Genomic DNA, 15,532 nt, shown 5'->3' with positions numbered 1-15,532 from the left:
ACAAAGCTGAGCAAACCTTAGGAGGACATTTGAGTTGGGTCCTTGCCTCCAAGACACCATGGCTAGCCTTTTCTCTAAGCATCGCAGTACTAGCAAAGCACAGGAGGCCCCCACTGAAGTGTGACACATGCCAGAAGAAACTCAATGGAGACACAGGGCTAGGGATCAAGGTTTTGTCACAGGAGTGACAATTCAGGTGTCAGACAGGACTTGGCCCATAGAGAGAAAAAATAACATGTCCCTCTAGATAGCTAAAGACAGCGGTATATAAAAAGGGCACCTTAGGGAATGGAAGTTTTATCCTCAGTGGTATCTTCCAGTTCTCCTAACCTGTTCTTCCTGGGAGAACATATGTAGGAAACCTAAAGGTACACAGGAAATGATCTTATCAGTGTTTTATTTCCTTAAAACCCATTTAAAAAAGATTCTAGATTGTTTTCTCACTGTGCTTTCTCCTTGGCCACCTTGCAAAAACACTTTGCCTCTGGTCGCCTGTGCCTCAGCACTCCTGTGTATGGATTTGATATTCTATGGATTTCACCCTGAAGGCAGCGGTGCGTGGAAAAGCAGGTGAGGAAAAGACCAGGATCTTGTTTCCTCTTTCTGTGAAATTCCAGCCCTATAGAGCACCTGGCAATTTATTGCTCTTTTCTACCAGTTGTTTTTTTTGTTTGTTTGTTTTTTGTTTTTTCCCTGTAGATGGCTCACAGGGAGCAGGCAGACCCCCCTCACCAAGCACAAGACAAGGCATGTGTGTGCCTTCCCGAGGGTCTGCGCCGGCACTAGCAGCAGCTGATGTGGAAGCGGCATTTCTGAGCGATATCAACACATCTTCATATGGAGCCAGTTTGGGGGAGGGGCACCATCTCTTTTGTGGGTCAGGCTGTTTGCCACAGACCCGATTTCCTCCACTTGGGATGCAGAGCTCATGGCAGCTGAAAGTCATACCTCTAATGAGAAAAGTCTCTTTCTTAATAGGACTGTGAAAAGAAGGAGGGGTGTTTATGCCTAAGTCATAAAACGGCTATGATCTAAACCTACAGAAAAGGACAAGCAAGATATCATTCTAGGTGCCTTTCTTTTCTGGATATTGCGGCATCTAAAAACACCCCTCGATCTGCAGCAAAATCAAGAAATGTGTCTATACATCCAAAGGCCTGGAAAATTTCCCAAGGGGCCTCCACAAGCGATGCACTCAGAGGGTTAACATGTGCTTATTACACACTGCAGATCCCAGTTTGATGAAAATATTCATTGCTTTTAAATTTTAAAAAGTTGCAAAGTAGACTTAACCCTTTGAGGATCCTATTAGCAGCAAGTTGCCATCTTCACAAACAACATACCTTATTCAGCAAAGGGAAATTACTACAAAGGTACCAGAAAACACACGTTCTGTTTCTGAGTGCTAGATAGATCAGATGAAACTGTTTTACATAATTTTGGGGGGCGGGGGGGAATCAGAGAGTCTCAAAGGGTTAAGCTAGAAGTTTGAGTAAAAGGGTCTCATTAAAAGGGCGAGTTTGGGGAGCGAACAGTCTCGGATGAGCTTGGGGAGTAGTCTTCAGATTCCGAGTTGAATTCAGGCGGAGCTGGCTGTGCCTTGTATCGGCTCCTCACATCCTGGTTGCATCTTCGTCGGAAAACCTGCCTCTCCTTATCAAGAGCGGTGGTCTAGCAGGGGCATAAAATGAGAAAGAGAACAATTAGGCTGAAGGAAAGGGCACAAGAAACTCTGAAACTTCTGAGGTCAGAAAAATACACTGGCCGAATTAACCTATCCACTATGGCTTACTTTTGTTGACAACAATTACCACTGTTGGGGAACTCTCTGCTCCCCAAGTTGTAGCTGCTAGGATAAGGTGACCAGATTTTAACATTGGTAAAGTGGGACACCATTGACCGGGGGGGGTGGGGGGGGAGGTTCTTTTTTTTATTTTTTAATATATTTTATTGATGTTTTACAGAGAGGAAGAGAGAGGGATAGAGAGTTAGAAACATCGATGAGAGAGAAACATCGATCAGCTGCCTCTTGCACACCCCCTACTGGGGATGTGCCCACAACCAAGGTACATGCCCTTGACCAGAATCGAACCTGGGACCCTTGAGTCCGCAGGCCGACCCTCTATCCACTGAGCCAAACCGGTTTTGGCCGGGGGGGAGGGGGGGGGGTTCTTGATTAAAAATTTGGTCTATATTGTAATCGCTTTTGGTTTTTTTAATAAAAGGAAATTCACTTCTTAGATCATCGTTGAATTTGCATCCTCTTTTCTTACTTATTATGTTAAAAATCTAAAAAAAATAATTTAAAATTATATTATAAATTATTATATACATATTGCTTAAAAACACAGTAAGTAGGTACATAATTACATGAACATATTTTATTGTTAGTTTATAAATTAAACTGATTGTTATAAAGTAACTATATTTTAAAAATTATTTTAATTTTAATCCTATATTTCTTTCTAAATAATAACAATACTAACTTGTATTATTTTTCCTCTGAATTTGCCATAACGTAAGTCGTAAGTGTCACTTTCAAGGCCGGCGCTAGACTTTTTGCCGCCACTATAAAATATAAATAATACGAGTACTGTCTGCTAAATTCAAGAAAATTTATGTATTTATGAAATAAATAAATAAATTATTTCCCTAAATTATCTGAATAGCTGATAATGACATCATTTGTTTAACTAGCTTACTAGCACGCAGTACGATGTGTATCGTCTGAGAGACAGTTACAAAATGTTTTCGTCGTTGCCAATCCCAAAAATGCCATTGTTCATTAAGTCCAAACAATGGTGGTCGAATTCTAACAACTGATCAACAATGCGAACTTTGATAAGCAGTTCTCGATAATCAGTTCTCCACAATTATTTGTTATTATTAAAGTTTAACATGATAAAATTAACAAAAATAATATAAAACTCATATCCTGGCTAAACAGCCATATGGCTGCCAAAAACCGTATATGCCCTTCCTGTTCTCCCGCTGTTCCCTAGCTTGTCGTGCATCCTTTCCAAAAATCGGGACTTTTTTAAAACGCCGCGGGATGCGGGACAAATTGTTAAAAATCGGGACTGTCCCGCCAAAAGCGGGACGTCTGGTCACCTTATGCTAGGAGCACCTGATCATGACATCAGCAGGCACAGGCAGGATGGATGATGTTGTGGGTTCAATCCCCCCCCAGTCCTCCCCATAATTCCCCTAACTCCACAGCCATGACCTCTGGTGGCACACTTTTCAGCCAGAGACCCCTGGTAAATGGGCATCCCAGGCCTGTGCGTCTAACATGTGAGGATGCCAGGCGTGCCTCATTCATCATCACTCAGCTCAAGGCAAGTGTATAATAAAGATAAAAAGTGATGAAGTTGTCAGACATGGAAACAGAGCCACAAGCTCATCCTGTTATTTTAGCACCTCCTCCTTCTAAATTATCTTATTATCTGCTGATGAGGGAGTACGGCTGAATCTCTGAAGAATTGTTTTAATTTTAATGAAACCAATGTCTGAAACTGAAAATTGCTTTGAATGCAATTAAACCAAATGGAAACTTTCCAAGGATTTTACTTTACAAAGTTCATTTTCATCATAGTATGTGGTGATTTATGAAACTGAGATTCAGTTCCATAGGTATTCCAGCTCCTGGTCTCTAGTCTTCATGTTCCTGAGGAACCTCAGACGATCCCCAGGCTATGCGATCCAGCCACAACTCTGGAAGCTATTATGACATCAGAACTGGGAACAGCAGGCATAACTTCATTACAGATTTAATGGGTGTGAGAGGAATGGGGTCATTACAGAAAAGCCTTACACAGAGAGCAGAGGAGCAGGTACAAAACCTGATGAAAAATATAGAATACATATAAAAGCGTGAAGGCATCCTTGTTTGAAAGTCACTCTTTAAAAGGATGTAGCCTGGAGGTTATTCTGCTTTTAAGAGATTACTTATCCTCTACAGGGATATATACCACCATTTTTTCCTCTTGAAAATTTACTATTAGCTTCTTCAAAGAACAGAGATAAATTTATAGCTGGCCTGGTTCTGAGAACAAAGTGGAAACTACACCTCTCACACGACTGCAGTATAGCATTAGAGCAATCTTAGATCTAAAGTAGGGCATCACAGTTCCGATATGAACCAATAAAGAAGGAAAAAGAGGCAGCGTGTAGAGCCAATAGAGGAAGTGGCTTCATTAGGCTGAGCTGTGCTGCTTTAAAACTGTCCACAAATTGAATAACAGTTTTATAGACTCAATGAGGAAGATAAAGTTTAATAATTCATTTCTCATTTCATTAGATTGTTAATACAATTATTCAATAACTGGTTTGTTGAAATGTCTATGTTTTATTCTTCTACTTGTCAAATTTTATACCCACTGATTTTATGTTATTTCTAGCATCATAAACTCAAATTCCTAACTTTATTTAAAACACTGTAAAGTCACAGCACATGGTATTTTGCTTTCGAAGCAAACTAAAAATACCTGTTTGTGCAAAAAACAGACATGTCTTTAGTCTGACTTACATAAAAACCATTCTGTAATTAATCCAAGAGTGATATAAACTCTTCTCATGCTCATAAAAAATATTTCTATTTCTACCTTCTTGAGAAAGAAAGAGTCCTTGGTATTGGATTTAATACTGACTAGTGAACGGAGGCTTTGGGTGTGGGGAAGAAGTGCACACCAGACTTGTAGGCAGGGATTTTGAGTCCTCCTCTGTCCACTGCTGGCTATGAGAACCATTCACTCTGTTCTCAGTTAAATGAGGAGTAGGCCTAAACCCTTCCCCCCCTCCCAGAGTTGCTGTAGGTAAAGATAGATGTGCAAATGCTTTCTACATAGCTAAGATGGCCAAAAATGGAAGGGTTGTTTTTTGCCTCTTTCTTTCTTTACAATTTGGTATAAGATATTGTTTTAAAATTAAGTAACTGCAGGCCAATGCAAAATAAATCTCAGAACTTATCTCAGAGCACTCCCCTCCCCCACTCTCACTGGCACCTTCTCCATATCTAACTCATCTCCCCATAATTTACTCAGTTACATCAAGTCAGACTCTTGGCTTCAGCCACTGAAATAGGCCATTTCTTTACAAATACCATAATGTTGTTTATGCAGAAGTTGGGACAGTGTTGAGTCCATGCTTGGATGGTCCCTTTCCCCTCAGTTTTACCTTTATTTTCCTACATCTTTATAAGGGCAATCCTATTCTCTCCTTATTTGTCCCTTGCCCCATTCCTTTTAAGTGGCCAGTTCTCGCCACTCCTAGAAATTTCTGTAGTTAGCAGCTTTATAATTTGTAGGTGACACTTGGCACTTAAATGCCTCTGTGCTTTCAGGTGGCATATAAGCCAGTTTACCAATTGTTTTTTTGGAAAATATCATGTCATGATCACATGTCAGGGAATAAGGATGTGATGGCTGTTTCTATTGCATTTATAGACTTACAGAATTGAAAGAGAATTTATAAAGCATTCTTTGTCCAATGCTTTGCCTTTCCAGGCCAAGGTCTGCATGCCAGGATCCACTGTACACACAATTCCACTTTGAACCTGTAAACTCCTAGGGAGCCCTGAGTCTGATGACAGAGAGGCCATTTCCTACTCCCCCAAGTTCTTGCAATATTCTCAAAAGCCACATAATTAATGTTTAGGGCTCCCAACTGACTTGCTCTCAAAGATGCTCCAGAAGATGTCATTGTCCACAGGCTTCTCCTCATACTCACTCTGCTTCCAGCTCCATGGACTATGGCTGGTTTTAAGTACTTCTTCCTTCCATGTGTTCCGTTGAAACCTGGTACCGTTATCACTATGCATCCTGCCTAGATCATAATTAACTCTAATCCACTGTCTTTCTGGTTACATTGTAGATGCTCTGGAGGGCAAGATCAAGTTTTGGGCATCCTCTCCGTGCTCTCCACAGTTCATGGCGCACAGCAGATACTCTACAAAGTCTGTGCTTTTGAAATATAGGAAAGTGCAACAGAGGTCACAGCATTTGCCTCCTGAGCACTGAACCCCCAGTCCATCTGACACACAGCTGACAGGTCAATTACCCTTAGGTCTGATTTATTTAGAATTTCTCATAAAGTCCATTTCCTTATCCTAACATTCACAACATGCCTACAATAAAAATTTCCAGCCCTAACTGGTTTGGCTCAGTGGATAGAGCGTCGGCCTGCGGACTTTGATTATGGTCAAGGGCATGTACCTTGGTTTGATTATGGTCAAGGGCATGTACCTTGGTTGTGGGCACATCCCCAGTAGGAGGTGTGCAGGAGGCAGCTGATCAATGTTTCTAACTTTCTATCCCTTTCCCTTCCTCTCTGTAAAAAATCAATAAAATATATTTTTAAAACATCTCCAGTGTCTAGTTCCTTTTATTAATCAAAATGATCCAATAACATTAGCATAGTCACTGTTACTCATTTGATTTTCTTGCACAGCATCGATTTACTGTCTAGGTTAACCATTCCTCAGTTTCCTTTTGGACTTCCTTCAATACTGTACTCTGTGGTTCCCATGAAGGTGATCCTACCTCCATCTCTGAGATGGGGCCAGGTGGGTTGGTGACCCAGGAGCAAACCTGAGCCCCCTGCATTCCTCAGTACCCATGACTGGAAGGATGGGCACCCAACCCAGCTAACAGGACATAAGGAGACTTTTGCTGGGACTTCATATTTATAATAAATTCCCAACTTGGGGAGGATAGTAGGCCTAGAGCTGCTTCCCACATCCTGGTACTACATGAAGCTCCAAACTAAAGCCAACACAGGGATGTGGAGTGGAGGGGTGAAAATACACCAAACTCTAACTGAGTGCTGAGTCTATCCATCATTAAAGCCAGACCCAACCTCTGGACCTTCCAGATTTTATAAAATAAAAAAATTTCCTTTTTGCTTAAGCCAGTTTGGTTTGGGTTTTTCTTATTTGCAATCAAAACAGTCCTATTGGGTATATCTGTGAATGTACTCTGATCACACTCACTTCTACATCTTGGCTCAAGGTATTCACCACCTGAAATTACTTTTCCTCCTACCTGCCTACTCAAATTTGTCTATTTCCCAAGATTTAATAAAATTTCACCTCCAGCATCGCCCCTTTTCTTTCCAAATCCCTCAGGCAATCATTCTTGACCAAACTCTTGTCACTTATTGCACACAGGACCCTTATTATCTTTTCTGTGCCTATTCCCCCAAAACACGCAAGCTCCTCTGTGGTAGAATCCGAAACTCTTGCATTTTCAGAATGCCTAGCAGACTGTGGCACACATATTAGGGACTTATTAAATATTTCTTAATTAATATAGAATTAAATTGTTTTAGGTAATTAAGTACTTTCTAAGTAACAAAACAGGACCCAAAACAACAAGAGTAAGAAGTTAAATGTATTATGGGTCAATATTTAAGAATACAATTTATATTTCAGATATGATCAAATGCTTACAATAGATAAAGTTAATATTCTCTTATATATTTATTTACTCACAGCAACTTATTAAAGTCCAGTTATTTATCACAGTAAGCACTGTAATATATGAAACCTTTAGAATTTTAATTGTGGCTATAAAATTATGTGCAGGTTAAATCTTTACAACTGAATTCTGTAGTCCCCATATGTAGTTCAGGACAGATGAATTCAGCAAGAAAATAGAGCAATGTGCTATTAAATAATTTTTAAGTATAATTTGCCCCCATAAAAGCATTTGAAATGTAAGATTTTCTCTGACGTGCTGCATCACAAATACAAATTCTGAGCCCTTCGAACATTTCTGAAAGGCTGCTCTCCTCTGTATCAACCACAGAAATTCCCAGATTTTAAGCAAATAGGGTCTCTCCTCCCTAACGCTTATCTTTGAAAGGTAAGTTTGTCCTCAGGTATTGCCTTGATATGGCCTTAAAACTTCCTTAACAGGCCTATTATTTTATCAATTATTTTCCTCATGATTTATAGCTTTGTTGGAACCAACATGAATAGAATTTCCAAATGTTTCCTCAGAAATTTACCACTTCATTAAGAGCTCAAAGATAATATGAAGTCCATATTATCACATTTTGGGGCTAATTGTCAGCAGTTAGAGGTGAGAGAGAAATATCTTGAGATGCTGGAATTGACCAGTAATAACCAAATATGATGTTGTAACCTAGTTGCTTAAAATAGGTATTTATTAAGGACTGCTATGCTGTGTAATGGGCATAGCTAAATAAGAGTGGACTGGGGATCCTGGTAAACAGAATAAATAGTTGACCAAATAAAATGATATAGAGAAACTAATATAAACCTGTCCTACATAGAAGAAACACTTCATATCTCTACCTCAGACTGTAAATCTTTGGTTATCACAGTGTCCTTAAAGGCCGCTAGATCAAGTGTGAAAACTGAGGAATGGTAAAATAATGTCATAACCTTAGCAACTCCAGTAGCTGCGTACATATTATAGTAGTTGGAAATCTTAGATAAAATAATGTCTATTATGTTTTGGTTCCTGCTGTAAGACTAGGCATGCATAAATCAAAGACGGTATTTGCCTAATACCAAGGAAATTTATTCCACCAATAGATACATCTATTGAATTGAGTCAGTGGCCTCCTTTGTTACAATGAAATGACTATGTGCTCCACATGGTACTCAGATATTTTAAGCCCTTATTTATAACATTAAATTTGGAAATCAGCATAAATGCCTAAGACATTAGCCATCTGGAATATCTATGCAATGTTAAAGGAAAAATAGAGCCTGGGAGAGGAAGGTCAGGAATGAACTGCAAATGTGAACTGGAGCATTAGCTTTGTTTTTGCTGGTCTGTGCTGCCCATCACTCTGTAATGCTTGTCTTGTCTGGTAGCAGCAGTAGGGGGAAGTCAGGAGAACAAGCTTTGTATCCTAGCTCAGCTAACATGACCATGGAGATGTTTCCTAACCACAGAATCCCAATTTCCCAGTCCATGTGAAGGTGGGTATAGTTCTCTAGGGAAATTTTCACCTATAAAATACTAGTAATAAGCTTAATATCGTTATCATTCTACTGTAATGGGTGATGCTTTTCTTTTAGCAAAAAATAGGCCTTCCAGTCTATGGATCAAAAACACTTCCGTTCTGAAGCACCTGTAGGACTGGCAAAGGATGTGCCTAGTTGAAGTTGTGAGGCGATGTTGTCTGTCCTGGTGGTCATGTTTGGATTTAAATAACTGCATTTTTCATGGGCACGCCTTGACTGCTTTTCCTTTTTGCTTTTCTTAATTTATTACCAATAATTTCATTAATAAAAGAACAATTTTGTGCACGTTGCCTTTTAGCCCATCCGTTATTCCTGCTCCTGGAAGGTGGGACAGGCGAGGCTGCAGCATTCACCTCAGAGCCCTTTCCCTCACTCACCCGCACTCTGCAGGGACTGCGTTACGACTTGCTTGACACTTCAGGAATGTGTTTGGCTTGCTAGTAAAGTTAAACTGACAAATCGATTGAAATATCCACCCTCCTTTTTTTATTTTTTTTGCTTACTGACAGGGTTATTAAGATTTTGTCTTGCTTCAATATCCTTTTGGGGTCTCAACAGGAAGTGCAAGTATCTAGATATATGACATAGTATTACCCTAAAGTGAAGGTGACCATTACAATGGCAAAAGGAAGCCTCGTGGAATGAAAATCAGTGGCCTGCTAAGCTACCTTTTAGGTGCAACTCTCTTAAATGTGAATCATTGGTTCCCTGGGCAGAGCTGCCCCCACAATTCTCCACCATTTCTTATAGTAGGCTCCTGCTATTCATTTGTGTGTTGTTGTGTTTGTTTTTTTTTTTTTATAGAATCCCAAATTGGCCTAGCTCTACAATGGCCTCTCATTAGAGGGTTAAACTCATAGCCTCTTCTTGAACTCAGGCTTCTATAGGACATAGATCATGTGTTTCCTCTGCCCTGCAGCTCCGGATTTTCTCATAGTCGAAGCTAAATTGAGCTGCCATGCTGTTTTTCCTTCATCATCCTAGTAAACTAGAGAAGAACCACAGATGTAGTTTATCTGAAAATAAATCTATAAAGTTCAGAACTTACTAAACAGGTAAGTTAGGGGGTAACTCCTTTCATTACAAAAACAATGTTTTGCTTTGCCCAAAGACTTACCCTCAGATTGCTATAAATGGGATGCTATTCTAGAGCATCTCATGTAATTTCATTGTCCAAACTTTAATTTATTCCAAACTCTTCAAAAACACATGTATCCTCTATATCAACTTCTCCTTCATTGGAAAGTTGAATCATTTATTAAATAATTTAACAAATATTTATGAAGGCTCTACTATGTGCCAGGCATTCCATGAGGTGGTGGAGATACAGTTTTTAACAAGCTTACCAGGTGGTGCCTTTTAATTTGGAAACATTCCCCCCTAGAACAAGATTTGAAGAACTTCTGGAAAGGCCAAATAATTACTATTTTAGGATTTGCAGGCCATATGGTTATTTGACACTACCTTAACTCTGCTGCTACAGAGCAAAAGCAGCCATAGACAATTTAGAAATAAGTGGGTATGGCTGTGTTCCAGTAAAACTTTACTTACAAAGACAGGCAATGAGCCAGATTTGGCTGATTGGCTATAGTTTGCCAATTTCTGCCTTAGAGGATAACATTTTAAACTTGAACTTCATCAGGATTTTTGGCTGCTAGTCTCCTTTAAGTAAAATGTAATGCCACAAATACTCATGAATAACATCAGCAGTTTACCCCAATCAGAGCATCAAAAAAGATCATGTTTCTACTTTAATAACAATTGCTTTGATCTGGAACAGTGGTCGGCAAACTCATTAGTCAACAGAGCCAAATAGCAACAGTACAATGATTGAAATTTCTTTTGAGAGCCAAGTTTTTTAAACTTAAACTTCTTCTAATGCCACTTCTTCAAAATAGACTCGCCCAGGCCGTGGTATTTTGTGGAAGAGCCACAATCAAGGGGCCAAAGAGCTGCATGTGGCTCGCAAACCGCAGTTTGCCGACCATGGATCTGGAAAGAGATAAGTTTTTCTCAAGAAAATCTGTCTCAAGTGTGGAAGACTTTTTTTCTGGAAGTAAGGGAAACCCTGAAAAGCCATCTTTCCTGAGTCCCCCCCTGGGGCCTCTGAAGGCACTTTTGCATAGGTATCTCACTTAATCCTCACCACAGATTTGGAAGGTTGATCATAGTTTTCTCATTTCTACCTGTGGGGAAACTGAAAATCAGAGAAAGAATATGTAACTTGGCCACGGTCACACCGCAGGAAGCAGGACAGGCTGGATTCAAAACCAGGGCTTCTGGACAGCAAAGCGGCAAACTCTACATGCTCTGCACTACCAACAAAATATCCAACAGTGAGCAACCCATTTCCATATTCCTGTTTTTCTTTCAATGACCATTTTAGAACTATAATACTAGATATGCCTATCTTCTGAGCCTGTTGGCCTAATAATTCACTTTTTAGCATCAAGGTATAGCTACCAAACCCCTCGTAGTTTCCTGATACTTCCCTTTGTAAATCACAGCTCGGGTGGTTTTTAAGTTTAAATCTATGCCTTTTCTGTGTTAACTTTCTGTTACAGGGGAGGGGAGGGTGATCCGTCCCTTTTGAGAACAGCAGCACCTGCCCTCCCTCCTGCAGGGCTCTGACATGCAGCAGGGAGTCCTTCCCCAATGGGCAGAGCAGGGCCCGGGCAGCTTTCCACAAAGCAACCGGCAAGGCACTGCAGCTTGCTGTGTATCTCTGGCTGCTGGCGGAGGTTCCCTGAGGAGCCTTCTCACACCAGGCTGCAGTTCCTCTCTGCCTTCACAGGAACCTATTTTTAAACCTGTGCTGAGCAAGATGCATTTAACTGACCCCATTCCTTTTAACAACTGAGCATGACAGCATTTAATAGCCTTGCAAAGACTGTGCGTGCTTCCACCGCTCTGCCTCATTACTCACTGTTTCAAGATGATGCTCCAATCCAATATGCACACTGGAGTCAGGTCATGCCTGGGAACTCAAATACCCTTTTGTCCTAGCTCACCCTCTCATTTTATCTCATTTAGCATTTTTTAGCTTGTCTGGTTTTGGTATTTGCCTTATTTAATTGGGTTACTCCATTCTGATTGTTGCCTTGTTCTGCCTGCAAATATGGAAGAATTCTTTTCCTTGTGTTGTCAGCCATAGCACCTGCCACAGTGACAGCTTCACTCGAGAAAGGCAGAAATGTGTGTGATCACATCCTCTTTGGATAAGGACACATTTTCAGAAGGGGAAAATGAAACAAGGTAAAAATGTTTTCTAGTGGCTTGTAGCAGGGCCATGAGGGAGGAATGTCCCAGGAAGCTCACTCCTGGAAGTGTCCCCCAGACTCTGGCTGACAAGAGCAAGTTCTTCTTGAAAAATCAGCCAAGCAGGATGCTGCTCCCCCGGCTGCAACTAGGAAGCAGCTCTCTGTTAATGGGCAGGAGGATGAAGGTGAGAAAGAAGAAATGCATGCCCACCTTTTCTCTGCTATCACCAAAAAGCCTATTAAGAGGGACAGACAATTCTGGGCTCCAAGAAGAGGTTCTTTCTCCAGCCTATGCCCTGATGTGAGCAGATTTACAAAAAGTAAGGGGTACTCCCAAGGGCTGTGCTCAGAACAGTGAAAACAGCCATAGTACTTGTAAACATAAGGGTGGGGAGTGAAGATGTTCCCCATAATGATTGTTTATGTAAGCGAGTTGGCTGCCGCTGTTGTTTGGTTCGACAAATACTTCCACTTCTGTGGAGATAAAAAGCAAGCACTTGCAATCAGTGAGGAGAGTGAGTTTGTTCTGGAGCTAAATGACATTATAAAACTTCCTAGTTAAGTATATATGCCAATGAGATTTTAGCATAATTTCTCCAATTTAGCTTTACATACTGGGTGTGCTGTTTCATACAGCATTAACTATCAACATTGTTGTTACTGCCCCCAGCTGGAAAACAGAGCAGTTTATGGGTGAAAGAAAAAAGACATTATCTCCCATCTGCTCCTGCCCATTATTCAGGGATGTGTCATTTGTCTGCTGATGGGACCATCACCAAGATTTTAGTCAAATGGCCTTTTTATACTGGCTACATTTATTAATTATTGTGTTTACTTGGTATTTTGCTCCCATCCTTAATCCCACAAATTTAGTGATATCGTTTTCTAAAGTTTTTTTTTAATTAGATTAACTTATATGTGTAATTTTTATTCTACAAATGTGCACAACTATAATTAGACATATTTTATGCCTATTTTTAATTGTATATCAACTTTACTCATATATTTTTGGTTAATATGCCTGAGGTGAGGGGGCATAAATAAATAAGGATGGAACATGATGTGATTCAATTTATATAAAGGACAAAACCAGGCAAAGCTAATTAATGCGGATAGAGTCCAGGTCAGTGTTTACCCCGGGGGCTGTGACCTTCCTGGAAGGGCCCTGGAGGTGGAGAGGGGCTTGGGGGTCCTAGAAATACTCTGTGCCTGGTCTGGGTGCTGCTTACAGGGGCATGTACAATTTGTGAAAATTTGTTGAGATATTCATTCATGATATGTGCTCTCTTCTGAATATATATTATCTTCCAGTAAAATGTAAAGGATGGGTGGATCATCTTCACATAAAAAGTAAAAAGGAAGAATCTCCCCAAAGACAAATTAGGACAAATTATTAACCAAATATTTTCACGCCCTCCCTTCCCCCCAAAGAAGATTAAAATAAAACAGAGCTCTTTCTACATTGATAAAGCTATTTTACTCAGGTAAATGAAATGGTTGATGTGCAACTCTTGCATGCATATCTGTCTAGAAGATACAAATAACCTTTTAATGTAAAACAGACTGAAATATTTTGTTGAAGTTTGGGTATTTTCTTGTTTTAAACAGACTTAGAAATTATCATGATTATAGTATATTTGGATGGTTTGTCAAAGTATGACCTTTTCTACTTCCTTAAATCCTTTGTTTTGAGTGTCTAATTATAGAAAAAAGGTAGGAGCAATAATTGTTGGTTAGAATGGTATATACAGGGTGAGGCAAAGTAGATTTACAGTTGTGAGTACAGGAAAGATAGTTTATTCTTGTATTATTATTTATTAATTATTGTATTATTTTCATATGAAAAACTGTAAACCTACTTTTGCCCCACCCGTATATGTGTGTGGAGCACACATTCCTTCCTTCCTTCCTTCCTTCCTTCCTTCCTTCCTTCCTTCCTTCCTTCCTTCCTTCCTTCTTTCTTTTCCTTCCTTCCTTCCTTCCTTCCTTCCTTCCTTCCTTCCTTCCTTCCTTCCTTCCTTCCTTCCTTCCTTCCTTCCTTTACAATTTAGTAGGCTAATCCATGAAATGACATCAGGAAGCCACCACATTATTGAGCTAGGCTCCATCATTTGGGAGAAACAAGTGCCAAACCAAGTGGAATTTTTCTTAACAAATGCTAAGAGGTAGAACTTTACTTAGAGATCATTTCAGAAATGTTAAGATGGAGAAAAGTTCCTTAGGGCTTCTCAGAGTTCATTTCTCACATCATCAAAAATCATCCTGCCTGTGGATAACTTAAAGAGACACACACAATGCTCCTTGAAGGAAATGTCAGGGCAGTTGGCTGGAATAGAAAAACGATTGGATAGAATTCTTAACCCCATAAAAAAAAATTTTGATACCTCCCATAGTCCCGTTTGCTTGAGCAGATAAGCCAGCTAAGTAATCTGACAGTTATAGAATATTGAAAAATAAATTCATGCAATAGCTAGTACATAAAAGGATTTCCAGGGGGGGGGGGGGGAGAGGTAACAATAAAATGAAAACCAAAGAAAATAAAAAGGTGGAAAATTTGAAAACACAAGCTCATCAACACACACAATGCATTCTATAGCTCATTGTTACTTGAAGGAACTACTACTAAAGCGTAAATGCATTGTTTCATTCATCTAGTAAGTTCAAGATAGGGCTTGATGACTTTAAAATGACAGTATATACTTCTATAGAACATATACTATGGTACTATTGTTGCTCCATTTGTTAAGGGACAGAAGAGCACTAGAAGTCATTCTTTAATTGGCAACATCAGGAAAATGCTTTGGCATTTACACTAAATATACTGTCCTTTTAACTGTAAGGGAAATTGATACTGAGCATATGCAATGGAAAGAAAGCTGGCAAATGTCAGTGTGAATAATGGGTGGAAAAAAAAGGAATGAGGGGGTGTGGCATCTCAATCAAGAATAAAATGAAACTGATAAAGCAGCATATGGACTGGATAACAAATCAAAAGCATGTTTATCCACTGAAGGAACTGGTTAATGGAGACTGCCAGCACGTTGCCATGGAAACACTGACTGTTGAGCTGCACCATCTCATACCTTATCCAATACATTCCTGGTTGTTGGTAGTAGTCCAAAGACCCTGATCTCTTGATGGTAAACCCGTGGTCCAGCTGAGCAGAGAGAAATGGGGCAACTCAGTGGATCGACATTGTGCTAAAGAATTAAGACTCCAGACCAAGTTGTTCTTCATTGACTATACATGGAAATATAGTTATAATGCATCTTCT

At 39.9% G+C, this 15,532-nt stretch overlaps 1 protein-coding gene across 1 annotated transcript in view; it reads right to left on the bottom strand.

Annotated features, from left to right (window-relative positions):
• Window positions 1–1,390: 1,390 nt before the first annotated feature.
• The window catches only part of DCLK1 (doublecortin like kinase 1), a 500,460-nt gene continuing 486,318 nt past the window's right edge, over window positions 1,391–15,532 (bottom strand). The window contains exon 16 of the mRNA XM_054720376.1: window positions 1,391–1,671. Within this exon, the coding sequence (XP_054576351.1) occupies window positions 1,507–1,671 (165 nt within the window). The 3' untranslated portion in view covers window positions 1,391–1,506. The remainder of the gene's footprint in view (window positions 1,672–15,532) is intronic.

The sequence above is a fragment of the Eptesicus fuscus genome, chromosome 8 (genome assembly GCF_027574615.1).
Source record: "Eptesicus fuscus isolate TK198812 chromosome 8, DD_ASM_mEF_20220401, whole genome shotgun sequence".
NCBI classification, from domain to species: domain Eukaryota; kingdom Metazoa; phylum Chordata; class Mammalia; order Chiroptera; family Vespertilionidae; genus Eptesicus; species Eptesicus fuscus.
The sequence above is the reverse complement of the archived record's forward strand: the minus strand, read 5'-3'. Positions and strand labels throughout refer to the sequence as shown.